Genomic DNA, 26,216 nt, shown 5'->3' on the forward strand with positions numbered 1-26,216 from the left:
TTTAAAAACCACAAAAAAGGCAGAAACATTGTTAACACCACTAACACATATCAATGAGCGCCCGCTCGTTCCTTGACAATGGGGTAGCTAACAGACTGTTGCACATACTTGTATGTACATTGTACGTGTGAAAATGCAGACACTCGTTCAGGACACGCTTAACTGTTTGCTCAGTGTCTGAGAGCAGAAGCATCAGGGCACCCTAGTGTCGCGGAGCTTAAAGCGGTGGAGATATTGCCGAAGTCCTGTCCACACTTGTATTCCAGTACGATACGCCAACCTTCCCTATACTACGGTATGCCTGGCGGACGTATGGCAAGAACAATTTTGTGATTTTCCCTTACCAGGTTTCTGAGTATTCAGTCTACCAGAAAACTAGAATCAAGTAGGTCCACAAGACATGAGATATTATAATATAGTGTATAGTGCACAGGTGTGTGCGTAAATGAAAGTGCACTCTCTATTTCCTCATAGTCCGTAGTTTCTTTTTAATCAATAGAGAAACTTTGCAACATTGTTCCATAAAAAAATTGGATTCCAACTCCTCAATCCTGATGCTGCAGGGGACCTGACCACCTAAACTGATGGAATTTAGCAACTGTCGGTTATAAATTGATATTGGAGGACTGGAGGTACCTACCAAGTGAAGACTATCGTTGAACTCGAGGACCCAACTCCTCATCCCTGATGCTGTAAGGAATCGCATTCTTTAATCGTGGTGATCCCACGTGATTTTTCAAGAACCATACGTTTAAATGTTTTACGAAATTTGGTACTGAGATATCTTGCATCTCGGCTACGGGCTACTACGGATAGGCTACTTTTTATCCTGGAAAATCAAATCAAAACCTAAATCCACGCAGGCGAAGCCGCGGGCATCAGCTAGTCTACAATATAACCGCAAGATCCTATTTGTCATATGTTTACGTTATTTGATTTTATATACGACATCAATATACCTAACTACGAATGCATTATATGTAGAGCACTAACTATGCTAAACAATCAAGTGAATAAGTGTGATGTACCTATTACATACAACTCGGAAGTACAGCAAACCTTTGACAATAAATAAAAATACGTAGATATAGCTATTAATATACCCAATCGTCACATTCACACCTCCAAGGCATTTGCATCACTAACTCAATGACACTAAATAAAATTAAAGATTCGAGGAACATTGGCATTAGGTATGATATCACCTGAATTGCCATTACGCAAAATTCGTGCTTGCACTAATATTAATACTTACATGCATTTGTATTTGCAGTTAGATACAGCGTAGTTTCTGAGAAAAATTGACGATGTGAATAATATTTACACTAAATATTTGACCAACAGGCACCTCTCAAAACCAATCTCCCAATTCGTTTTGAAGACAAAAAACCGGCCAAGTGCGATTCAGGCTCGCGCAACGAGGGTTCCGTACCACAGTCGTATTTTTTCGACATGATGCACGATAATTCGAAAACTATGATGCATAAAAATAAATAAAAATCTGTTTTAGAATCCACAGGTGAACCCCTTTCATATGATACCGCACTTGATATAGTTATCTTACTTCGAAAATTGAAAATATTAATTATTAGTTCATGACCACAATTTTTTTTTGTGTAATGTGACCACAAATTTACGGTTTTCAGATTTTTCCCCGAATGTCTGCTATAAGACCTACCTACCTGCCAAATTTCATGATCCTAGGTCAACGGGAAGTACCCTGTAGGTTTCTTGACAGACAGACAACAAAGTGATCCTATAAGGGTTCCGTTTTTCCTTTTGAGGTACGGAACCCTAAAAATAACTAACATCTATTCGTCATATTTCGATGGTAATGTACAATCTTCTTCAAGTGCCATCTCCTACCGGAGGTTGGCAATCATTAAGGCTAACTGGATCTTGTTTACTGCTGCCCTAAACAGTGATCTTGTACTCATGTTAAACCACTGGCGAAGGTTCTTGAGCCAGGATATTCGTCTACGGCCAGGTCTACGTCTGCCTTTTATCTTGCCCTGTATTATAAGCTGCAGTAGATCGTATTTTGGGTTGCGCATAACATAGCCCAAATATACGAGCTTTCTTCTTTGCACTAATGTACAATAGACGAACTAAAATATTGCATTTGCATAACAGGAATTCATAAGAAATCTTAATCATTGTTTTGTAATATTTTTATTTCGATCTTCATCGTAAAAAAATTATAGGTAGGTCCTACACAGTAAGATAACTCTTCTGAAGTCTCACGCTTTCTTTTTATGACATCAAGTCATCGTATTTTGATATCAAAAGGCTAAACTCGATATAATCGATCGAATATAGGAGCTCCAGATTGCAATCACCAGAAATTGCAAAATACCTGACGGGTTCCAAAGACTGGTAGTCTGCTGGTTGATGGTCTGTCGGCCAGCAGAAAGAAGTGGAGAATGCTGATGAAGCGAATCACATCTGCCCTGAAATACATCTCAAGCCTCATCTCAAAAAACCACCAAATAAGAAAAGAAGAAGAATAATTGTTTCGTTGTTGGGTCGTGACACCACAGTTCTACCTGATAATCAGCGCTGCAGTAGTCAAATACTGCAGCATTGTGCTGAGGCAGTAGCCCCTTTAGCTCATACAAGATATAATTTTTGTTTTTAGTATTATGTAGCTCGTAGTTTTAAGTTTAGTTGTAATTTTATAGTTTTAAACATCTTCTGTATATTTTTGTTAGCTAAATAAACGTTAAATTATTTATTTATTTAATAATAATGTCGTTGTGTCTCCAGGGATGGCTGAACAGTATAATCTTCATCGGCATGATGGTGGGCGCGTATGCGTGGGGCTCCGTAGCGGACTCGCTGGGTCGCAAGCGCGTGCTCATCGCCATCTCCATCATCAACGGGCTCGCCATCGTCGCTTCCTCCTTCAGCCAGAACTACGAGCTCTTCATGCTCTTCCGCTTCATTAATGGTGCTGCGTAAGTTGATGTTCCTGAGTCAGATCATTTTATGATGTCTGTTAAAAATTTCCACAATACTGCTAATTTACGAAACAGCCGTCACTTCTTAGTAAAATTTTAACACGACAATTCACAGCTTGGCCCGAAATATATAGCACTTACGAATACTAATTACGTAATTACGAATACTAATTAATACGATTATTCGTATCGTACTTACGATACGAATAATCCCAATCCTCAAGGAGTATGAAAGCTGATCAGTTCACACTTTGTTCTGACGTGCGAAATCAATCCAAACTTGTGGAGAAACCTCCAAAATGATGTACCTATCTACGATAAAAATATATGTACCTATCTACGCAATAATCTACAGGGTTTCTATGCTAGCATAATAAATTCGTATCCAATGTGACTGCCATATCAAGGCATTTAATAGTTTAAGCTTTAACGCAATGTTAACTTTATAATGTCGTTGTTATAGATTAGGAGGATCAGGTCCAGTTATCTGGTCGTACTTCGCAGAATTCCAGCCGAAGAACAAGAGAGGAGCTATGTTGAGCTTCATGGCTGCTTTCTGGACACTTGGTAACCTGTTCGTTGCCGGCCTGGCTTGGGTCATCATTCCAAGTGGTAAGAATTACTTTGTTATTGTATAACCAAGCATTTAAATATTTTTTTCCGGCCTAGTTAAGATCTATGACATCTTTTTATTTTGCTGGATTTGCGGAGAATTTTTTCATTTATGTATTCTCTCTAGTAGGTAGGTACGTACCTTGTTAATTTTATAAAAGTAGTTGATGCTCGATTTCATGTGGCTGGGATTTTCTAAAAATCTTTCTTAGTGGAGGCTGTGTTATAGGAAAACCCACATGCGAACCTTCAAAATTCTAGACCCAATGCGATTTGTCAGTCGGTCAGTTTAATCTTTTATATGTATTTAATCGATTATGTTCATCTATATTGCAGGAATCGGTGGTGAAACCGGAGGCTTCGTTTACAATTCATGGCGAATCTTCCTGTTGGTGATGTCGCTACCTTCCTTCGTGGTAGCAGCTTTATTGTTACTTCTACCAGAATCCCCCAAGTTTCTAATATCCACGGGCCGACACGATGAGGCCTTGGAGGTGTTCCGCAGCATTTACATGATGAACACGGGTCGGGACAAAGAGTTGTACCCTGTAAAACAAATTCTGGTAGATGAACCCATAAACCTGAAACCGAAGAAATTCGTAGAAGCTAAGGAAATTAAGCCAAAGTCTAAGTTGAAGAAAATGATGGGAGATATCGTAGAGCACAGCAAAGAGCTGTTCGTACCGCCTATACTGAAATTTACTACAATCTCCATAACAATTAACTTTACATTCCATATTGGGTAAGTTGTGATTTTTACATTATTTACATATAAGGACTAAATTACACAATAGGTTCTGTGTTAATGTGTGTAAATTCCGTTAATCATGGTGATTAATGAATGACTGATGGAGCAGAAAATGTATGCAGATTACAAACATACGTTGCTTTAGACGATGGTTTATCCGTCAGTCTATATAATGATGTACTTTTCAATGCTGTTATAATGTTGTTGTGCTCTCTATTTGTAAGTTAGCAAGATCAAAACTTAAAAGATGATTTAGAAAATTTCCCAAAGTGATTTTCAAATTAAATTTCAATTGATAAATCTACAACTGTATCATGCTCCCGCAAAAAAATTAACAGTAGAAATAAGTTTACTTTTACACTCCCAGATACTACGGGTTGATGATGTGGTTCCCTGAAATGTTCAACCGCTTCGACGAGTGGTCGAGGACCCACGATAATGCTGAGGCAGACATTTGCCAAGTCACAGCCTATGTGACACAGTACGGAACGCATTCAGCGGAGGCCGCTTGCGACTCGCACATACACTCGTCTGTGTTCATGGATTCCCTGATCACCGTGGCCGCTGCTATACCATCGAACATCTTTGCTGTGTTGGGAATGGATCGGCTGGGAAGGAAGTTCTTCTTAGGTAAGTCATAATATATGCCTTAACATAGACCTTTCATAGTGAGCAGTGAGCACCACCACACCTTGTCCTCAGCAGCTTCTCGCCGCCCTCTTTATATAGTCAGTCCATCGTGCCGGAGGGCGCCTACGCTTGCTAGTACCGTGGTCTCCACTCTAGCACAGTATAGAGACACAGTAGTCCGACGCCTTTGATCTCGTGGTACCCAAGTGATGACCACATCGACCTTACAATATAGCGCCCTAGCTACGTAGGCCAGTTCGGGTCGCTCCTTTTCCCGCACTTACAGCACGATTGCTCTGTATAGATGGATTCGTCGAACCTCTATGTAATGTCATATCCTTATTCTGTGACTCTAGGACTTTTTGTGTGCAATGGATGTCGGCGCATATAGTCTGCTCACTGTTAACTTCGACTTGCTGATGGTTTGGGCTTTGGGCTAAGTCATTGATTTTGGTTCTCCTGCATATTTTCATAATTAATCTTAATTCTAGTTTTCGCGACGTTCTCGGCGGGTCTGTGCTCCGCGGCGATGTACTTTGTCTACAACAAGACCAACAACCTGGTGGTGAGCGCGGTGTTCAGCTCCGTTATCTCCTGCGGCAACGCCTCGCTCGACTGCCTCATCACGGAGGTCTTCCCCACCAACTTGCGGTAAATATTCAAAAACTTCATCATTTCAAAGCTGGTTGATTGCGGGAAACGGTCGATTCCGAAAAACCTGTATCAATAATTATTACAATCGCAATCGTTGTGAGTGGTTGAATTTATGGTATTCTTGGTGCAACAATGCATTGTAGCCAATAGTGAGCGAGCGTCAACCAATCACAATTCAGTGATTGCAATCGTGAGTCTTGACACTGTAGCTGTCAATTTACCGTAATCGAGCAGCAGTACAGTAGGTATAGTCCGTAAAAAACATTGACTCTTCGAGCGCCATTTTAACACTCATCTTTCCGGTGGGTCAACTGTCATGTCAAATGTCAATCGTACTTTGACACGAAAAATGGCGCGTGAAGAGTTAAATTTTACGCGCTATACTACCACTTTTATAAGTCGCATCGGCTAAATTATAGGTAACAACCAATAGCGGATGGACGCACATCATGATTGGCTGAGATGATTTCGCGCCATTCAGAAATAAGATTTCTGCTCCAGCCGGTACATCGGCGTTACTTATTTAGTACGGGATAAACCTTCCCAAAAAGTCTTAAAAGGTATAAGTAAATTAAATATGTGCGTAACTATTTGCGAGCAATTGCTCGCGACTGATTGGACCAACATGCGCGCACACTTACGCAATGTCCATGTACGACGTAACCACAAGTAAAGTTCACGCGCAACTATATACCTTATCTTCCTTTCCAGTGCAACCGGTGTAGCAGTGTCAATGGTGGCGGCGAGACTCGGCGGCATCATCGGCAACGTAGTGATCGCTGCGCTGCTGGACAGCTACTGCCCCGCGCCCACCTTCATAGTCGCCATACTGCTGGCCAGCGGTGGCCTCATGTGCCTCTTCCTGCCCAACACCACCCGACAAGCACTGAAGTGACGAACTATTCCCACTAAAACACCCAGCTAGTCTATTGCAAAAGTTGAGTCACGTTGCTACAAAACTGTTGTGATTGGCTGTAATGCAATTGTGCATTTAGAAATAGTGAGAGTCAGCGAATCAGAGGTGATTCCGATTGTCATATCATCATCTGGATCATAACTTAGATTTATGTTCAAATGGGTTCAAATTGCCTGAAATAAATGACTACTTATTTATTTATCATCATCATAAAAAAATATGAACGAATGAATGAAATCAATCCATCGCCGGTTCACTACTGGGCACAAGTTACCTTTCAAAAGAAGAGTTTAGGCCATAGTCCGCCGCACAAGCCAAGTGTGGATTGACAGACTTCACATATCTTTGGGCATGCAGTTTCACCGTTAAAACAAGTGACATTTGTTTGCTTAAAACGCACATTACTCCGAAAAGTATCATGTATTTTCACTCTTTCTTACTATTGGCTAAACAACAAATGCTTTTGTAACAATGTGATCACAACTTTCATGATCTATTAAGGGTAAGTTTGACCTTGCTCAGACTTAAGTTTCAGTTAAAACGAGACAGATTTATGTCAGCGATATAACGCTGTCCTGTTTTAACAGTGTTTTAAGTCTGAGCATAGTCAGAGTTCGCTCTAAGAATGAAGAAATCTCGACGCGAACTGTTGGTTGTTGCGCGAAAGTCACTTAATGCCAAAAAGTTTAGAAATACCAACCTGAGTAAAGTATTTGAATAAAGCCTCTGAATCGAAAATACAAAATTTAAATTGTCCACGGCGATTTCAGGTAGCATCCATAAAGTTCTGAAAAATATTTATTATTAAGTAATGCCAAAAATAAGTATATTTAGCAATAAACAAACAAAGCAATAAGAATATGTTACGAATGAAATGATCAGTAAGTAGTACCTAAATACGAGAACCATCGATATACGAGAACGGATATGAAAAAAATCTAATTTCTTCATGTTTCTGATTTAAAGACAAAACTCATTAAAGTTGACAGGACTTTAATAGTAAATGAAATTTTGTTATTTAAAGTTTTATAGAAAATGTAGAATAATACCTATACTTACATAATTACGTAATACATTGCTCATGTATCCGGTATGAGGCAGAGATCACACATATTAATTTAACTCTGATCATATGCTTCAAACGATTCCACGTTAACGTTTTTATGAAATATATTACCTAATAACGAGGAATCGTTCGCTTATAGTTAATGTAATGTGATAGATTTACCATTATCATCGCAAAGTCAATAATGTAGATAATTTGATCATATTTTGTATAATATATTTTTTTAGTAATATTTAAACGTGCTTTTTAATTTATACATTACATCAGTAATAATTTTCATAAGGGACAGCGCAAGCAGACAGTGGAGTAGAGTCGTCTTTTTTTAAACTTAATTCTTTGACAAACCAACATTGGTAGGTACCAACGGTTCGTATAAGTATTCTGAAAACAAAACATAGAAGACGTGTGTCACGCTTGAACACGCCGGGCTTACCGCATGCTCCTTCGTTATGGCAAAGTAAATAAAGCTTTGTTTAAGTCGTTATTAAGAAAGACGATGCGCCTTGCCTCTGTCGGTGTGCGTTGAGCTCAAGTAATAATTCCTCCTACGCAGATGTCCCTCGTAGCCCGTAGGTACTGTTGTACCAAATGTTACCAAGACATTGTGCGAGCTAATACCTGTCAGCGTCTCAGGCTGATGATCTATAAAGGGCATTTTGACTTTGCCCAGACTTAAGCTAATTCTTTATCGAAGGACTTACGACACTGTTAAAACGAGACGGCGTTATATCGCTGACATAAATCGGTTTCGTTCTAACTGAACTAAGTCTGAGCAAAGTCAAAGTAAGTTCTATGTGTATAGTTCAATCTGTGCGCTGCGATGCTGACATGACAGTATGTACAAAGTGTGTTTGCGCGACCGACATCAACATAGGAGGAATTCGGGCCTTAGATTTAAAGTGACTGTTGTAGGTTGTTATTACCATATCGTTTTCTTTAAAATTGTCTAAACAGTTGAGTCTGTAAGTTACCTACGTAATTTAATATTAATACTGTTTTTACAATACGAATTTATAATAATAAACAAATGTCGTTACCTAAGTTGTTAGTTAAGATCAAAAATGAAGTACGAAGAATTTCACTTTTTTTGTTTCTAATAGTAATTAAATTACACCTTTTGTACATTTACATTAACAAAATGATATTCTTGTTGCATATATTTTATATCACAGTAAATATTAAATTAAAATTCAATTTATATTTTATTTTATTATTTCACTTTAGGATAAGGTTGATATGAAATAAAAAGGAAATATTGAATAAAGTTTTATTTATTAAAACCTTAAACTACACAGAAGTATCTAAAGACTCCGTTTTTATTATATTCCGATCTAGATTCTGATTAGATCACTCAAACAAATCAATATGTGCCTTTGACAATATTTAACGTTGATTCAACAAATATTGTACTTAACATTAACACTACAGCTATGATTAAACTGAATTCTCTCAACCAAAAGATAATGTTTATGATTGACGTAGTTTTCACATAAATAGAAAAAAAAAACGAAATGCGGGTACATAACACAATAGCATAAAATTTATCTCGTACTTCGTGTACAAATTAGGATACTTATAATAATTATTATTTAAAAGATCGCTAAACGTTATAAAAATATTATAATATACCTAACCTTTAATATATTACACATGGGATCCAACAGTACATAATTCAGTTTCAATTTACAATCAATAAACTTACTCTAATTGCTGTGAACTAATGCATTTGATATATCTTGTTTAAATAAGTCCTGAAATTGGGGCCAATTCTCTTGTACACAATCTCTAAACTAAACTAAATTAGAAGGTCTAAATCTAGTGCTATCCTTTTCCGAAAGCAACATTATGATAGGGATAGCAATAGGTTTAGACGTGCCATTTTAGTTTAGAGATTGTGTACAACGGAATTAGCCACATTGTGAGCGTAAAACTCAAATCTTGATTTGACAGAATATTATATTATTATATTTACACATAGTCATCTACATCTGCACGTTTTAAACGTCCGCAACTTTCCTCAAGGTTAGCTTCACTAAACTTCATATTATTTCGACAAAGTTTGACAAATTGACAGAAATAAACTTGTGTACTCTTTGTACAGAGTTTAGGTGATAAATCAAAGAAAAACATCTTGAAAACAATCTATTGCACATATTTTAGTATCAGATGATTACCACTACTAATAAATATTATTTGAAATCCATCAACTTTCACGATGGAAATGCGAAATTGAAATAAAAAATGGATGGAAATGAATTTTAACTGTTGTGAGAAAGGTCGTTCACGGATAACTGCATCACAGGCTGCAAGGGAATCTCGACAGAGGTCTCGGACGTATCGGAGGAGGGTGTGAGCAGCCGGCGCGGCCATTGCCCGCTGTCCTCGTTCTCGGATTCCCGCACGTCGATCGAAGATGGAGATCCAATAGTAGACTCCACTGACGAAATTGTTCTTTCGGTGACCTCATCTGTCAAAATTGGCATCGATTTTCCAACTGCATCTTCTTCCGTAAGAAGTGGCATGGATATTGGACCGACGACAGAAACTTCCATTTGTTCAGATGTTGCGAAAGTCATTTCCGTGTTAGACGAAGGTAATAGTGCTGCACCGTAATTGTTATTACTCAATGGGTCGGTAGTTTTTGGTGCTATTCGTGGATCGGTCACGGTTATCGGTAGTTCGAGAGACGTCGGCACCGTCAGCGGCGTGACTCCGATGACAGCTAATCCGTCCTCTATAGTAGAAGGAATAGTTGGTTCGCTGGCCGCTTTTGACGGTACCTCGACCGGTGTCATTATTGGCTGATTGAGTGTCGTACTCGTTTCAGAGACACGACAGTGTACCGATACGTTTGCGTTTAGATCTCTGAAGTCTGGTGCATCGTCGCGTGCCGTTTCAGCATGGAAGACGTCACTATTCGCGAGTGCCGCTTCCAAAATGTCTCTACGCTCCGGTTGAGCGAGTACTGGCAACGGCTCCGCCATAGGCACGAGCTGATTATTTTCAAGAACTAACGGCCGAGGGTCTATTACAGTGTATGATCCATTTTCTTCGACGCAAAGATAAAACGAGCCTGGCGGTCCTCCGAAATGCTCTCCGGGAACTGCCAGCAGTTGCCCGTCCGCAAGAGCAGGAGCCGTTTGCGCGGCGGCTATTTCGGGTTGTGGTGCCCTAATATCTTGTCTTGCGATTGCCGTCGAGGGTAATAGTTCTTCTATATTGTCTAAGTCTGAATAGTTCGTAGCGGATGCACTGCTAGGTGCACTGGGAATATTTACCACAGGAGAAGGTATCGTATTAGACAAAGGTGTAAGGGCAGGTAAGGCTACAGGCGCGGGCGCTATAGCTATTTCATGTTTAACTTTTTTTGGTGGTGTCGGCGATTCAATAGGTTGTTTTCTCGCTCTCTGTTTTGGAACTGACGGTATGACAACTGTTTCATTGGGAGAAATAGTAATAGATTTTTGAAGCATTAGTTTTTCCTGAGGTGCTTTCTGTATTATTTGGCCTGTTCTTTGCAAGTGTTCGAATTGCGCAGCTGTTAACTGCATAACCGCTCCAGATTTCTGTTGTAAAAATATTAAACGCTCTGATGAATTTTTCTGTATAGTTTGAACAAGCCTTTTAGGTTCAGCTGCTAGTATTCGTTTGGGAGCTGGTCTTATCTCTGGCAATGGAGCTATATTTTGAGTCGTAGTAGCGATGCGTCCACCTACTATAAGTTGTCCTTTAGAAGTAATGATAGCACTTTGCTGTTTAGGGCCAATCCTTGTTTGAGTTTTAGTTTGGTTAGGTGATGAAACAACAGATTTATGGGCAGAGCTAGCACCTGATGTCACACGATGCGTTACTGTTTTAAGCTGAGATACGCTTTGTTGCTTATTAGGAAACAATATTTTTTCGTGTTCCGGTGTAAGAACTATCCTAGATTGAGCTCCTTGAGCATTTGTAATGATCATGACAGTATTACCAGGTGCACTCGCATCGGATGTAGATGGTATAAGTTTGGCGGAAACTGGCTTATTGTCACCTACACTTAAAGGAGGTTCCGCTCCTTTCCCAACGAGAACGTGGGCTTTGCCAGTTTGTGGGTCAATAACAATTTTCTGAGTTTTACCAGGGCGAGGAGAACTTTGCGTAGGTAAAATAATGAACTTTTCTGGCTTGGCGCTACTTTGAGGAGCAGATTGTATCAAAGTTTGGGGTTGTTTAATTTCTTTGACAGGAGGTTCAGGTTTTGTCATTATGATTTTCTGTTTCCCGGTTACCTTATCTATCACAAGCATTGGCTTGGCACCTCGTAACTTTGATGATTTGGACAGAATATTAGGTGTTGTAACTTTACTCACTTCATTAGTAGAATTCATTAATAAAGTTTTTATTTCAGATTTAGTGGTCACTGCGCTTAAAGCGACTTTTTCATTTTCAACTAAAGCTTTAGTTTTTATGAGTTTAGGTGGGTTATTTGAATTAGTAATAACATTACCATCAGACATTACTATTGGCATCTTTTCTATACTCTCTGGTGTCAAAATATCATCAGAAAGCACAACGGGCATGGAGTTGATATCGAACATTGTCTCATGTTTGTTTTTTATATCATGTGTTTTTTTGTTTTCTGCTATAACTGTAACAGGTGACGTTTGGAGAGGAGGTTTAATTTTCTGCATTTTCGACATTGGCTTTGATATTTTCCTTATCTTTTGTTGTATGATAATCGTGTTGCCTTCTCCTGTAGGAGGAGGCTCTGGCGTCGTCTGAATAGTGTATGTTTGCATGGGAGACCCGTCCTGTGTAGGTTTGCTCGTACGAGATAATATAATTTTATCTGGTGTTGTCACTTCAGTTATGTTGTTTAGAAGAGTTTTATTTGGAGCAGTTCGGCGAATAATAATTTTTTGTTTCGGCGATTGAGATTTAGGTTTTAGAATAGGGTTTCCAACTTCAAAGTTTAAAATTTTTTCTTTTCCAGGGATGATAACTTGTTTGGTAATAGTTTTTTTCACTGGCGATACTTTAGGTATACGAGGCTCTTCCAAAATTTTTAATAATTTTGATGAATGTACAATAGTGTTTTGTTTACACTCATTAGTAATACTTGTAGATTTATGATCTTCACTACTAACCTTTGTGATCACTTCTGTGTGAGGTTTTGTCATCACTTGACTACTTAAATTTATATCGTCATCTTTACGTTTAAGAATACTCAAAATTTCTTTATTGTTTGGCTGATCGATTTCCGGAATCTTAATCTTATGATCAATTGTTTCAGACATCTGCACTAAAGATTTTGCAGCATTTAAATTTTCACTTTTCTCTTGTTCTGTCTCAAACCGAGAATTAATATTATCGTTATTCAAAGGATGAATATCAGATTGGAGTGATGTGGTAATAGAACTTATATCTTCTACGACATTTTGTTTACTAATATCTTGAAAAGGATGCTCATTTGTATGTATTTTATGGTCATCTGAAGATACAGTAAAGGTATTTTTTTCAAGATTCATAGATGATTTATTTTGCAAAGTAGTTGTCGGTAAGTTAATAAGAGCCTCAGCAATCTGTAGATCTGATTCAGAAGGGATGTTATCTGTTGCATAACACTTATTTATTTCATTTGAATCTCCGGCTCCGGCTGCAAGCTTCGGAATCGTATCACTATTAGGTGGTAAAGTAGAGATCACAACCTCTTCAATCGTAATCTTAGGGGGCAAAGTGTGGCTAGCCTCTTCAATTGCGTTTTCTATCTCTGTAGCACTAGTAGTATCTTGAATATTATTAGAGTCGGAAATATCACTACTTTCTTGCAACTCGTTTGGTAAACTATCATTCTCATTTTGTATCGTGTCAACACTTATATCATCAGAAAGTTTTTCAGTAGGACATACGGTAGCTGTTAAAATCATTTTTTGATCATTATTTTCATCAACATCCTGATAGTTTGTGAGAGTAACGTCATTAAACCCATTTACACTGGCGTTATCTTTAATATCTTCTTCAAATAGGTCTTCTGGAGGATCATCACTAATTACTTTGGTGACCCTGTCCGCTTCTCTAGATACACTTAATAGTGCATCAACAGCAGATGCAGTAGATTCATTCATAAAGGGTTCATATTCTATTCTAGATTTTTCTAGATCATTTGCTTTAAATTTTATTACTGAATTAATCGATTCTAGTTTCGGTTCAGTTACTGAATTATGAATCGTTTCCAGTGTTGGTTCAGCTTTTAAATTATCAGTCATTGCAAGTCTTGGTTCAGTCACTGAATTATCAACCGTTTCCAATCTTGATTGAATTAGTGAATTATCAATCTTTTCAAGGCTTTGTTCAGTTACTGAATTATCAATCGTTTCAAGCCTAGGTTCTGATACTGAACTATCAATCGTTTGAAGCCTCAGTTCAGTGACTGAATTATCAATCGTTTCCAGTCTTGGTTCAGTTACTGAATCGTCAATCGTTTCCAGTCTTGGTTCAGTTATTGAATTATCAATAATTTCCCGTCTTGGTTCAGTTACTGAATTATCAATCGTTTCAAGTCTTGGTTCAGTTACTGAATTATCATTCACTTCCAGTTTTGGTTCGCTTTTTTCATCTTGAGATCTAGATTCTATTTCCATGTGTTTTATTTCGGTTTCAAAATTACCATTCTTGATTTCAACCTCTTTTTCTAATGTATCCAATTTAGTTAAATCTGTAATTTCTATATCTTCATTTTGACCGTGTTTTTTATCATTTTTTACCATATCTAACTCTATTTCATTTGTCAATGGTATAACGGAATTTTCTTTTTCTTCAGTTTGGTCAGGCGCATTTGTTGTTTCCAGTTTTGTATTATAAATGTTTAAAATGGAATCCTCTTTAGATTTTTCTCTCTCTCGAAGTTGTGCTTCAGCTTTCATTTTCTTTAATTGAATTTTGGGCGCTAAACGAGCAACCTTTACATGTTCGATAGGAGGTGAAACTCTAATCTCGAGCCGAGGAGCTAGATCTGCACCATTTAATTCACTTTCTGCCAAGTCCATTCTTTCAGCAGCATTTAACTGCTCTGCCACATATTTACCTATTGCATCTTGGCTTCTTGAGTGTCGGCTCCGAAAAAACGTCTTCGTTTTAAATATTGTTTTAGTTGGCGGTGTGTCACTTTTTTTTGTTTTTTCAGGTGGACTTTGATCTTGTGATTTCTTAGCCTGCTTATCTGGGGATTTGACGACTGAGGGCTCCGGAAAATTTTCCTCCACTTTTAAGGGTTCAGGCGCCGATGGTAGTTCTGGAACAGTTGTTTTGTTTAACAATTCAGCAACTTCTCTCGCCATTTCATCATCATCAATACTCAGACTTTTAGTTTCGCTTTTCCTCTTTGATGTATTTTTTATACGGGGGATTTTTCTCCCAATATCAGCTTCAACAGGCCAATCTTCATCCTCGCAAAATTCATATTTTGAATCACTTGAAGATTCTGGTTTTTCTTTAGCAGTTGAAACATCTAACTTCTTTTCTGATGTTAGAGTCTCGACAGGGATTTGGGCACTAGGCAATTCGGCAGGTGTCGGAACCGCTGGCGACTCTGCGGCAACGGGAACTTCTGGTGATCTTGCCATCACCGTGGCTGAAGATTCGTCATTTGATTCTTCATCACCATCATCCCAATCAGCTAAAAGACTACTTTTAATCTCTTCATCAGTTTTTGGCTTTTTCACTTCTGGTACAGGCTCTGGTTCAGCAGCACGTTTTTGGCTTTGAGCCTTCTTATGTGCTTTTTCTGGCTTATCTTGACGTGGCTTTCTGGGTTTAGGTGTTTTAGAGGTGACAGAAGTAGATTTTGGTGTTTTGTAAACAGGTTTTTTCTTGATTGGTGATGGTGTGTATGGAATATATGAAAGACTGTGTGTTTTGTTATGTAAAATTAAAACATTTAAGCGGGTTGTCGTAAACTGACATGCATGGCAGGCATATTGCCCTGTGCTTGACATTGTTGGTGTGCTTAGTACAGAAGGAGTGGAAAGTAATTCCGGCTTTTCCATCTCCTTGGATTTATCTTCAGCAGGTTTTTCCGGAGTTTCTGAAGGTTCCGAACCAGCCCGGCTGGTAGAAGGTGTTGAAACATTTTCAGTTGGTTGATTTTGAATCGGAGTTTTAGGACTTTGCAGCAGTATGTGTACTTTATAGTTTGTCTTTTCTTTAAGCTGTAAATAATAATATAATCTTATAATAAAGTGTAGAATAAATTTATCATTTCAAATAGTATGACTATAGAGTATAGACATAGACTAAACAGCTTTCGCTAATGTGCGCAATCATTTTTGCTTCAAGTTATTTAATCTTTTTGAAATTAATGATTAACAATAATGATCTTGACATTACTACATACTTGGGCAATGTGGTTCTAATGTGCAACCCTGTTGGTTAAAAAGTGTTTTAAAAGATTTAATGAAAATAATTTTGACACAAGTTTGCAGTTTTCAAGAATATTTTCAAAAAAATTGGGATATTGTAATACCAATTGCACCCGTTTGATGCTACTGCATGCCATAAAAACAAAATTGAATTGAAAAAAGTATATTTGCTCATAAATGGAAGGTTTTGAAAAAAGTTTCAATGAGATTGTCTCTTTCTCGCCTGCTTTTGAGCGTGCTGAGTCCAAGTTCCATTATGATTATGAAATGAGCCATTTGCTCATAAACGGAAGGATTTCTAGCTCTCTAGGCAATTATATAATACAATAACTTAATATTTTATAACTGACCTTTCTTATAGGTGTAGTCAGCTTTGATGGCTCTGACAGTCTACCTTTTCCTGCAAAAGAAAATTAGCACGATAAATATAAATTTCCGCTGCAATTAATAATATTCAGGTGATATAAAGTGGTAGTAGGAGTAGAATCTGCTTTCCAAACCGGGTGGTAGAGTCTTGACTTATCATAAGTGGCACATGCTGTCCTATCCATACTAATATTATAAATGCTAAAGTGTGTCTGTCCGTCTGCTAGCTTTTCACGGCCCATCCGTTCAACCGATTTTGACGAAATTTACTACAGGCAGAGCTTGCTTGAGGATAAAAGTAGCCTATGTCCTTCCTCGGGATGGAAGGACATAGGCTACTTTTATCCCAGAAAACCAAAGAGTTCCCACAGGATTTTTAAAAACCTAAATCCACGCGGACGAAGGCGCGGGCGTCATCTAGTATGAAGTAAATAAATTCATTTCAATACCTCAACAGCTCAATGCTCTCGGAGTGGACAGAAAGATTGGACTATATCTTATGTATGAATAAGTCCCGCAAATTGCTATTGCGCTGGAGCTTGCGCTTAGCATCGAAATAAAAATATACCATCAGCTCGAAACTTCAGTCTGAGTTCAGTCTAGTGCTGACGTCACTAAAAAGGCGACCACGCGCATTAGCAATTTGTGAGACTTATATTTGGTGGGACAACATGGTTAATCCCGGCTAGCATTATAGAGGCGAAAGTTTGTATGTGTGTGTGTGTGTGTGTGTGTATGTTTGTTACTCCTTCACGCAAAAACTACTGGACGGATTTGACTGAAATTTGGATTAAAGATAGATTATACCCTGGATTAACACATAGGCTACTTTTTATCCCGGAAAATCAAAGAGTTCCCGCGAGATTTTGTAGAACGTAAATCCACGCGGACGAAGTCGCGGGCATCAGCTAGTATTCATTAAAAATAACTTTATTTAGATTTTTTTCATTTTTTAGGGTTCCGTACCTCAAAAGGAAAAACGGAACCCTTATAGGATCACTTTGTTGTCTGTCTCTGTCTGTCTGCCTGTTTGTCTGTCTGTCTGTTTGTCGGTTACAGGGTTCTTCCCGTTGACCTAGAATCATGAAATTTGGCAGGTAGGTAGGTCTCATAGCAGACATTCGGGGAAAAATCTGAAAACCGTGAATTTGTGATTACATCACACAAAAAAAATTAAATTGTGGTCATGAACAAATATTGCTATTTTCAACTTTTGAAGTAAGATAACTATATCAAATGGGGTATCATATGAAAGGGCTTCACTTGTGCATCATTCTAAAACAGATTTTTATTTGTTTTTATGCATAATAGTTTTTGATTTATCATGCAAAAAGTCAAAAAAATACGACTGCAGTACGGAACCCTCAGTGTGCGAGTCTGACTCGCACTTGGCCGGTTCCGTTTTTCCTTTTGAGGTACGGAACCCTAAAAAGGGAATTTCTGTGCAGCTTAGGGTGAGATCTATAGGGCGCACTCTGACTTTGCTTAGACTTAAGACAAATGTATATCTCTCACACAACTCTGTCTCGTTTTTACGCAATCTTAAGTCTGAGCAAAGTCAAAGTGCGATCTTTAGATCTCAGCCTTAGACCCTAACCCAAACCCTTAGCTTTCTAGCATAGCGTTTGCGATGGATGTTGATGTGCCAGCCAGTGAGTTAGTTAGATCATGTACAGTACGCTGCCGAAAGTAAGTACATCAGCCTTTGGAATGACATTTCAGCTTTGTAGAGCGTTGTCTCTGTCACTCATACCTACCTATATGACGTTTTGTCAGTCTCAGCGCAAACAATGCTCTACAAAACATGTCGATGTACATTACTTACGGCCGCATACTGTATCTCTTTTCTTTTCATATATTTAGATTATGTACCTTTTTTAGCAGATGAGGGAGTTTTCCTAGGATCCCCAAACAAGCCAGCGTAGCTTTCTTTCTTGGTTTCTTGAAACTCATCCCGAGTCAAGATCTTAATATCACCACCCACAGCAGTCTCAGCTCTTATCACATCTTCCGGAAACTTCTCCATGTGACCATGTTTTGTTCTATACATATCTGCATTTAAAAATTAGTATTATTACAAAAAAATTGTATTATGACATTATTATTTATTGATTAAAAAAATAGTACTACATATAACATCTTGAGGAAACCTGCATGCCTAAGAGTTCTTCATAATGTTCTCAAAGGTGTGTTAAGTCTACCAATCCACACATGGCCAGACTATGGCCAAAACCCTTCTCTCTGAGAGGAGACCCGTGCTCTGTAGGGAGCTGACAATGGGTTGATCATGATGATGATGATGATGATTAGAACTATTTGAACAAAAATGGTAGCTATCTAGTAAACATACCATAGCAGTACTTATTAAATTATGTGGAATCTCTAAGCCAACAGTCCCTATTAAGCACTGGATTGGCCATCCCAACAAAAAATTATGCCAACTTGATGGGGTACATAGTCAGTAATATTTATTTGCCTTTCAATTTGACAACAAGATAAAGTCTATACAAAACAGGAGCACAATAGCAGCAAGCCTGTAAAGTTTACAAAACTGAGATGCTAGTTCACAGTTTACACACTAGCTTCTAACCTAAGACAAAAAAAAAGCTATGTATTTTAGAACCAAACATCAAGAATATCATCACGAGCAGATAGTTGTGAACGGTAACAGACAAACACATTCTCATTAAGTAATATTAGTGCAGATGTGGATTAACTTACATAGCCCTTTATTGATGAATTCATTCTTGCGGCTACAATTATATTTAAAGATGTTGTTAAAGTTCTTCACATATTCACTGAAACAGAATAAATTAGTGTATAAAAAACTTTGTTACCTTCATATACCAAAAATAACAATAAGTCATCTTCTTCTTCTTTTCTTATCTATGGCTCTTTGTACTGCGGTTTTGTGGTCCGCAGTAATTAAAATAAGTCATCTAAAAACACCTTGTTACAAAAATTATTCAAGTACCTCATCTGAACCAGAACTGTGTAAGTTTATCTAAAAATTATGACTGCTAAAAAACCTCTTTGCATAAAATGCTTGGTTTGAAGTTCACAACAAAGACAATTTACCTGGGTAGGTTTAAAGCCTCTTCCTTATCATTTACTTTTAACCGCAAAAACTAGGTTATATTTGTAAACTTACTAAGAGTCTTCTTGGAAGAACTTCACAACAGCTATGGGGGGCTTTCGGAATGATGGCAACAGATCTGGAGGCAGCTTCTCTGGACCCACCACCTCACCGGGCCAAAAGCAGGAGCCCAGCTTCACCCATACTATCTCACCGTCCAAATAACTTATTTCACTCTGTTCACACATCACTATTGTACGTTCAGACGACACGCACGACCATACTTTATCCTATAGTTATTATAGGTCGAGAGGCTGTTACCATAACATTCTGATATGGAAAAATATGCTTGTAAACTGTATCACTCCACTTGAATAATACAGTAAATTACATAAAATTCGACGAATTATGTTCTTTATTTGTCAAACTGGTGGCAAAATAGAACTTGTAAATAAATTCACCGACTGCGTACGAAATAATTTCATAGACTAGTAATGGTGGTAGCACTGATTTTAATATCTAAATCATATCTAAATATATTTGAGGTAGCATATTTTTACTATAATTGACTTTTAAAAATAAAATTTATTATTAAATACATTAAATTTCAACTAAATTTAAAAATTTGTTGATAAAATTTATTATAAGTTCGACAATAATTTCACCGGAAAAGCGTAAAAGTACAGCGTCAGCAGTTACCAACAAAACAAAATTAATTTTAATACAAAATACATAATATTGCCACTGCAAAATAATATTATGCAATGTTATATTAAAAAGGAACCTAATAAGGCCAAACTCGTTTTTAATCAAAAGATTCCATGGATTCTAACGAAACCATCAATGATTAATTATTAAGTTCATACTTACTTCAATAAATTAAAAAAAATCTAAATAGAAACTAAAATATCATTCAATATTGATAGTGTGTAAAGACCCTTAGAAATCATTATACCACAGATAAGAAATATACTTCTCTGTGACAAATGTTAAGAGGCGAGCTCACTTTAAACTTTAATAAATAACAAACCTGACATTGGCTAATCTGTGTAAAGCCAGAAGAACAAAAAAAAAAAAAAAGAGGCGAGCTCAGAACAAGTGGCGAGTGGTGCCTAAATATATTTTTTTAGGCACCTACTGGTCTGTGGCACCTATACATTCTTTGATTGATTCTTGCTGCGGCATAGAGATAGTATTGCGGCCTATGCTTGTGAAAATGTAGTGATTATAATTATACCATAGTTATATACTCTTTGCTTGTGGCTGATACGATAATAAATCTGGCAGATTAAATCTGCCCCTCGTAAGGCCCCTCGCATTGGTCGTTTATTATTGCAAGGCGCTATTCGTCACGGATATTCGCGCCGAAACGGGCTTGTGAAACAGAAAGTGGACAGAAATGGGAAAGAAACGTAAGCAAAATGCACCAAAGAATATTTAACTTTTTCTGTCAATCAATAAACCGGTTAAGTGCGAGTCGGACGCGCAAACGAAGGGTTCCGTTCTATACCATTATACAAGAAATAACCGTTTTAATTTTTTTTGTGATATCTAGTATAGTACGCGACAGGTTGTAATGCCAATCGGGGAGGGAACGCCCGCACAGCCCCTCGCGCTACTGTAATATGTACGAATTGACAGTTTAAACGTAGCATGTTCATATTAGCTGTAACATAAAAATGCAACTCCTCAATATATCAAAGTAGGTTGCCCGCACATCGGATTGAAAGAGAGGTGATGCAAAATTATGTAGGTTAGGTAGTTAAGCAATAAGATTTAAACAATAGTATGTAAGATTTATTTATTGTTATTGTTAGTCCATAAGCGAGAGTAGATCATAAGCCGGCTCTCAATAAACATCTTTCACCGTTGCCGCATTTAATTATTACCATACGGCCACAACATATCTCATGGCGACCCATGCCAGTCGGTGCATGCCTAATCTAAGTGCGTGCACCGGCTGGGCACCGATCAAGAAGAAGACTACAAAATTTTTAAAAGAATATCAAGATTAAAGACTCAACTAGAACAAAAAGAAGAAAATAATTCCACGTCCTGTATTAAAAATCAAGAAACACTAATGTCAAGAAATAAGCCCAAAAATGAATCCCTAATGAACAGAAGACATCTCAAGCTTCATTGATCGGCCCAGCATCATCGTGCGTCCAGGGTTATCCCGGCCACAACTAGGAGGTGTCCAGGGTATTCCCGGCCCAGTTCGAGGAGTCCAGGGTTTTCCCGGCCCATTAAGATGCAGTAAAGAAGAGGCGAAGACTCCAAACCTCCGGACCTGATGACCAAACTATCCCTGACGACGACGGCGACTACACGGCGGTCACGAAATTGATTAATAAAATGCGTCGCTAATAGTTAAAGTAAGTGCAATTTATCTCTCGTAATGGGCAGATAGGTAGAATATGTAGCTATTGTAATTTTTTTTGGGTAGATAATTTAATTTTGTACGTAGGTTATGTGAATATTGGTTTTATAATAATAAATAATACTTGCTCCGCTATCTACTAATAAGTTCCATTCGTGCGGGTCCTGGTGCGGGTGAGTGCGGGACGTCCCCTCACAGCCCGATTGCCATCTCGACCTGTCGCGGACTATACCTAGTTGCTAGTTACCTAACTTGTAATCACAAATTCATTAATTATAAATATATTATGGTTTCGGATTTTTGCCTTTACTTGTGCCACAAGACATTGTTGCTATCTGCCAAATTAATTCATGATTCTATGTCACCGAAATAGAACTATAGGCACCATAGAGATAGTATACATAGAGGTAACCATAACGTGTTGCCGCTCTTGTACATCTATGTGTCAAAGAGGTATTGTTATCTCCGTCTTTTTCAGGGAACCTCCATTCGTGTAAAAGCAATAGCTCATATAAGTCTGGCAACGTCGCTCTATCGGTGAAAATAGTGACCAGTATAGTTGACAGATGCCCCCACAGAACACATTTACTCCAGGAGAAGAAGCCCAACTACATACAAATAAAGTGCAGACTATGCACCGTCACGCCATCTATTAGTGATTCCATAGAATTAAACTTTTGGCGCGAAATTACGAACCCCGTATTTTTTTTTTTCCATATTAGGCCCGCATTTCAATCGCCAAATAATCTTTAACCGAGGAGTTTATTCCACAGTTAAAGATTATTATTTATGGCGATTGGAAAGCGGCCATAACAAAACTGGAATAAAACAAGTAAAAACTTTTTAAAATGCTATAATTTTTAGAAATAAATTTTTATATTATACTGTGAAAACCATACAAAGATTTAAGTTATGTTTTTACTTATTTTTTTTCTAAGCTATTAGATGAAGTAAAAAAAATGTACTTTTAAAGTGTTTTATTACAACTATGTCATAATCCACAGCATACATAATGAAGAAATTACAAAAACAGGTTAAAGTTAAACCAAAGTTGGATTACAGTAATAAATCTTAATAGAATTATTATCTTTTAAACAGATTCATTATTATTAAAGATCTAATACTGAAATGTTTTTCAAACTAGGGAATGTTACATAGCAAGAACTACTTATTCAATATATCATAAATAAAATAATGAACAGAACCAAGATAGGCATATAGGCATATTATTTTGGTAGTGGTTTGTGGAAGCACAGACTGGTCCTGAAATAAGGCAAAATACACAAAATTATTACATTTTTTTAACTGATGATTTATAAAAAATTGCAATAGAAACATTATATAACATACCACTGTGATGTATCTTATTACATACCACTGTGATGTATCTGGTGGCCGAGATAAGATAGGCACATTTGGTACCTAGTGGGTTGCGGAAGCCACACTGACTGTTCCTGGAATAAGGCAAAATACACAATCAATATATTGGTTTCTCTACTGAGAATGTATTAAGTAGGTACATATTGCAATAGAAATCTATATTATGTACCACTTGAATTAAATGTTGCTGTGATGTGTCTGCTGGCAGAGACAAGATAGGCACATTAGGACAGGTTCTAAAATAAGGCAAAATGAACAATTGATGTTTTTCTGAGAATTTTTTACAAATTGCAATAGAAATGTATAGTTACTAGGTACATACCACTGAAATTGAATGTTGTTGCAATGTTTCTGCTGGTGAGCCAGGCACACTGCTGGTGTGCAAGCTTTTCAACACCTACTCAGTTACATTGGCAAAACAATATTCTGCCCAAATTCGAAGCCTGAAACATTATAATAATACTATATAATAAACCAAAATATCAAAAACACCAGCGTTTCTGACTTCTTTAGCCGGTTTGTAGACAAAAAGAACAGCTGGTACTTAAGGGACACGACAATATTTACCTTGCATAATTAGATGCCTTTCCGGCTCTTGGTAAAGAGTGGATAGTAAGTGTTGGGTCGAAAGCCAATGCACAGCACTTAACACGCTTTCTATATTTATCAGACATGATAAATTTAATCTTACAAACGAAAAGAGTCACAAACAATAAGTCACTGTCCTTATTTTTCTCTAGTCTCAATCACACTGCTGCGAGTTTCTTCAAGCTAACAGGGAGAGAAAAATAGAAGCAAAAACACTAAACCACATGAAATACAACTAAAAATATACAAATTTATCACAACTGTTGGGAAAGAAAACTTTCATATTTAAACCAACAACCTAAAAACAAACGTACCATAGAGTAGATAGTTGCCAGTTGTTTATAGTTTGAAACTTTGTCTCTGACTTTGAAGTCTAGAATGAGACAAAGAATTTCTTTGTTTCATTCTAAATGATTCCATAAAAAAGTCTGCAGTGGCCCCATACAAAGTTGCCACCCCCTGGATGCCCCCTTAAGCAGACAAAACATTGGGGTTTGATGCAACATTTTTACCAAATATTTAAAAATCAGATAAATCAGGGTCAAAGTTTCACTAAAAAGTGGAAAAAAAATGTGTGAAGCTGTATTTTGTGCATCCAGATCTACGAAAGGAGGCGTAAAAGTTCCAGAATTGTATTTTCACGGGTTAGTCTTTAATAATTATTTCATCGCTACCAACCGCGATTTTTACTCCGAAAATCGCTGAAAATTAAAGATTTGCATATTATAAGTGTAATCATCTCGTGACAAAGTAACAAAATCACGTTTCATAGCGTAATTTAATATTTATTTAATGCATTCTTTTAGGCCTCATTTGTAGTGATGTGTGTACATACTTTATCGATAAAATCAAATTTATCGTTTTAATAATATTTGCATACTTTTGTAGATTTCCAAAATGTCCTGAAATTAGAAATGCCACACATTTCTAAATAATCAGGGCCATAAAACGAAAAAACTGGGAGCCAAATAAATAATCTCCCCTATGTTCAAAACATTTCGAAAATCCTGTTAACAATATTTTTGGTTTAAAATAAAGAAATTAGAATTAGAAGCAGTACCAGTACATTTGAAGGATATCCTAAATAGTTAGGTACTATCAACCAGTATGTACTAAGCACTTTCAAATTGTATGTAGGTAGCCGGTAGGTGTCTACTACTAGATAAGTAGCACATTGCAATTTTCTTGATTTGACTATAGTTAAAGAAAAAGAGACCAACTATTAATTTGCAGTTTTGAGGAAGTAAATTACTTCTTATGTTTTACAGTATTTTTTTAATTTTTTTGTTAAAAATGCAAAAAATTCCATGACGATCATAAGGAGTTTTGCATGTCAAATGCATCTACTTTTGGACAGTAATAAGGAAAATAGAACTTACCAGGGCCACTGTAGTTCATCGTGAGTCTTATAGCTTTTTAATTTTATTGTTTTTTTTTACAGATTGTAAAGAGAGTCGCAGGGAGTCGGATGGTGTTGGCGCAAGACCGTGGCGTGTGGAAATCCTATCCTAGAGAGTATCGAGCAGCTATAATATGCCAGCTGATCTCAACTTAGATCTGATTTGTTTCACGTATAAAGACGATCCTAAAACGAGTCACATTTCTTATCTACCTACATTTGAAGCGGTGGGAAGTAGAACCAACAAACTGTTTGCCTATCTCCTTTTTACTCAATAAATTGATTTGAATTAATTAAAATGTGTTTCCTTTTATACTAAGTACTAGCTGATGCCCGCGACTTCGTCCGCGAGGATTAGTACCTTTCCTTTGTTACTTCTCCGTCCTTTCAAATATATCTATGCCAAAAATCAAGTCGATTGGTTGTTTAGTTAGGGCGTGAAGGAAGGACAACACACTTTCGCATTTATAAATAAAAAATATTCGATGAGATTTACTGTTTTTTAATGAAAGTGTTCCGTCATCTGAACATAGGGAATTAATTTAGCTGTAATATCGATATCCTTAAAAAATTCGTCGTCCCAACCGTAGATGGGTGCACACAGTGACAAGATGACGCACGCACACATAAATGAATTGACACGCATTTGGAGCTTAGTATCCATCCAGGTAATCATTCATCTAAGATAGGCACAGACTATAGGTTTTGATTCCCTTGAGTCCCTCTCTTGACGAATCTTGACAGACACATAAGTATGTAACATAATGGTGACCATATACACTACGAGAAATCGTTGCAATCAGACTGTACAGTTCGAGCGGTACAGTTTATCGTACATGGCATACAAGCTATATACGCTACGAGAAATCGTTACGATCAGACGGTACAATAAACGGTGCCGACGCACACGTGTCAGCGATGGCTTCGACGGACGACGTTTTAGCAGTTGTTGGATTAATATTCGCCCTGAAGGAAAAAAAAGTGAAGCGGAAAAATCGTAGCATCTGGTGCAAAGAATGGCTAATGAAAAGAAGAGTTCATTCTC

The 26,216-nt window shown here is 37.4% G+C and overlaps 2 protein-coding genes and 1 long non-coding RNA gene across 7 annotated transcripts in view; 1 reads left to right on the forward strand and 2 right to left on the reverse strand.

Moving 5' to 3' along the window:
• The window catches only part of LOC117989905 (synaptic vesicle glycoprotein 2C-like), a 51,273-nt gene extending 42,423 nt beyond the window's left edge, over nt 1–8,850 (forward strand). For all 4 annotated transcript variants that reach the window (XM_069504236.1, XM_034977300.2, XM_034977301.2 and 1 more), the window contains 6 exons: nt 2,767–2,957; nt 3,424–3,572; nt 3,909–4,314; nt 4,688–4,950; nt 5,442–5,601; nt 6,316–8,850. In XM_069504236.1, the coding sequence (XP_069360337.1) occupies nt 2,767–2,957; nt 3,424–3,572; nt 3,909–4,314; nt 4,688–4,950; nt 5,442–5,601; nt 6,316–6,499 (1,353 nt within the window). In that variant the 3' untranslated portion in view covers nt 6,500–8,850. The remainder of the gene's footprint in view (nt 1–2,766; nt 2,958–3,423; nt 3,573–3,908; nt 4,315–4,687; nt 4,951–5,441; nt 5,602–6,315) is intronic.
• Nucleotides 8,840–19,930, reverse strand: LOC117989903 (microtubule-associated protein futsch-like). The gene is made up of 5 exons (XM_034977298.2): nt 19,500–19,930; nt 19,070–19,146; nt 18,221–18,400; nt 16,333–16,382; nt 8,840–15,772 (listed from the first exon to the last, which is right to left on the reverse strand). Exons 1-5 carry the CDS (start codon nt 19,670–19,672, stop codon nt 9,845–9,847), a joined length of 6,408 nt encoding a protein of 2,135 aa, XP_034833189.1. The 5' UTR covers nt 19,673–19,930; the 3' UTR covers nt 8,840–9,844.
• A 2,671-nt stretch (nt 19,931–22,601) lies between these two features.
• LOC138403466 (uncharacterized) lies at nt 22,602–24,229 on the reverse strand. 2 transcript variants are annotated; one of them, XR_011237728.1, is made up of 3 exons: nt 23,507–24,229; nt 23,176–23,258; nt 22,602–23,067 (listed from the first exon to the last, which is right to left on the reverse strand). It is a non-coding gene; the product is annotated as an uncharacterized lncRNA (long non-coding RNA). The 2 variants fall into 2 exon arrangements; XR_011237729.1 differs by lacking the exon at nt 22,602–23,067 and having other exon boundaries at nt 23,116–23,258; nt 23,507–23,627; nt 23,752–24,229.
• Nucleotides 24,230–26,216: the final 1,987 nt, after the last annotated feature.

This window comes from Maniola hyperantus, chromosome 17 (assembly GCF_902806685.2).
Source record: "Maniola hyperantus chromosome 17, iAphHyp1.2, whole genome shotgun sequence".
Lineage (NCBI taxonomy): Eukaryota > Metazoa > Arthropoda > Insecta > Lepidoptera > Nymphalidae > Maniola > Maniola hyperantus.

Excerpts from the sequence above, each read along its gene's own strand:
- LOC117989903 (XM_034977298.2), bottom strand. The coding sequence starts at position 19,672 with ATGTGTGAACAGAGTGAAATAAGTTATTTGGACGGTGAGATAGTATGG. Across the intron at positions 18,401-19,069 it reads ATTCATCAATAAAGGGCTAT|ATATGTATAGAACAAAACAT; the intron begins GTAAGTTAATCC and ends TTTTAAATGCAG. Across the intron at positions 15,773-16,332 it reads TGACTACACCTATAAGAAAG|CTTAAAGAAAAGACAAACTA; the intron begins GTCAGTTATAAA and ends TATTATTTACAG.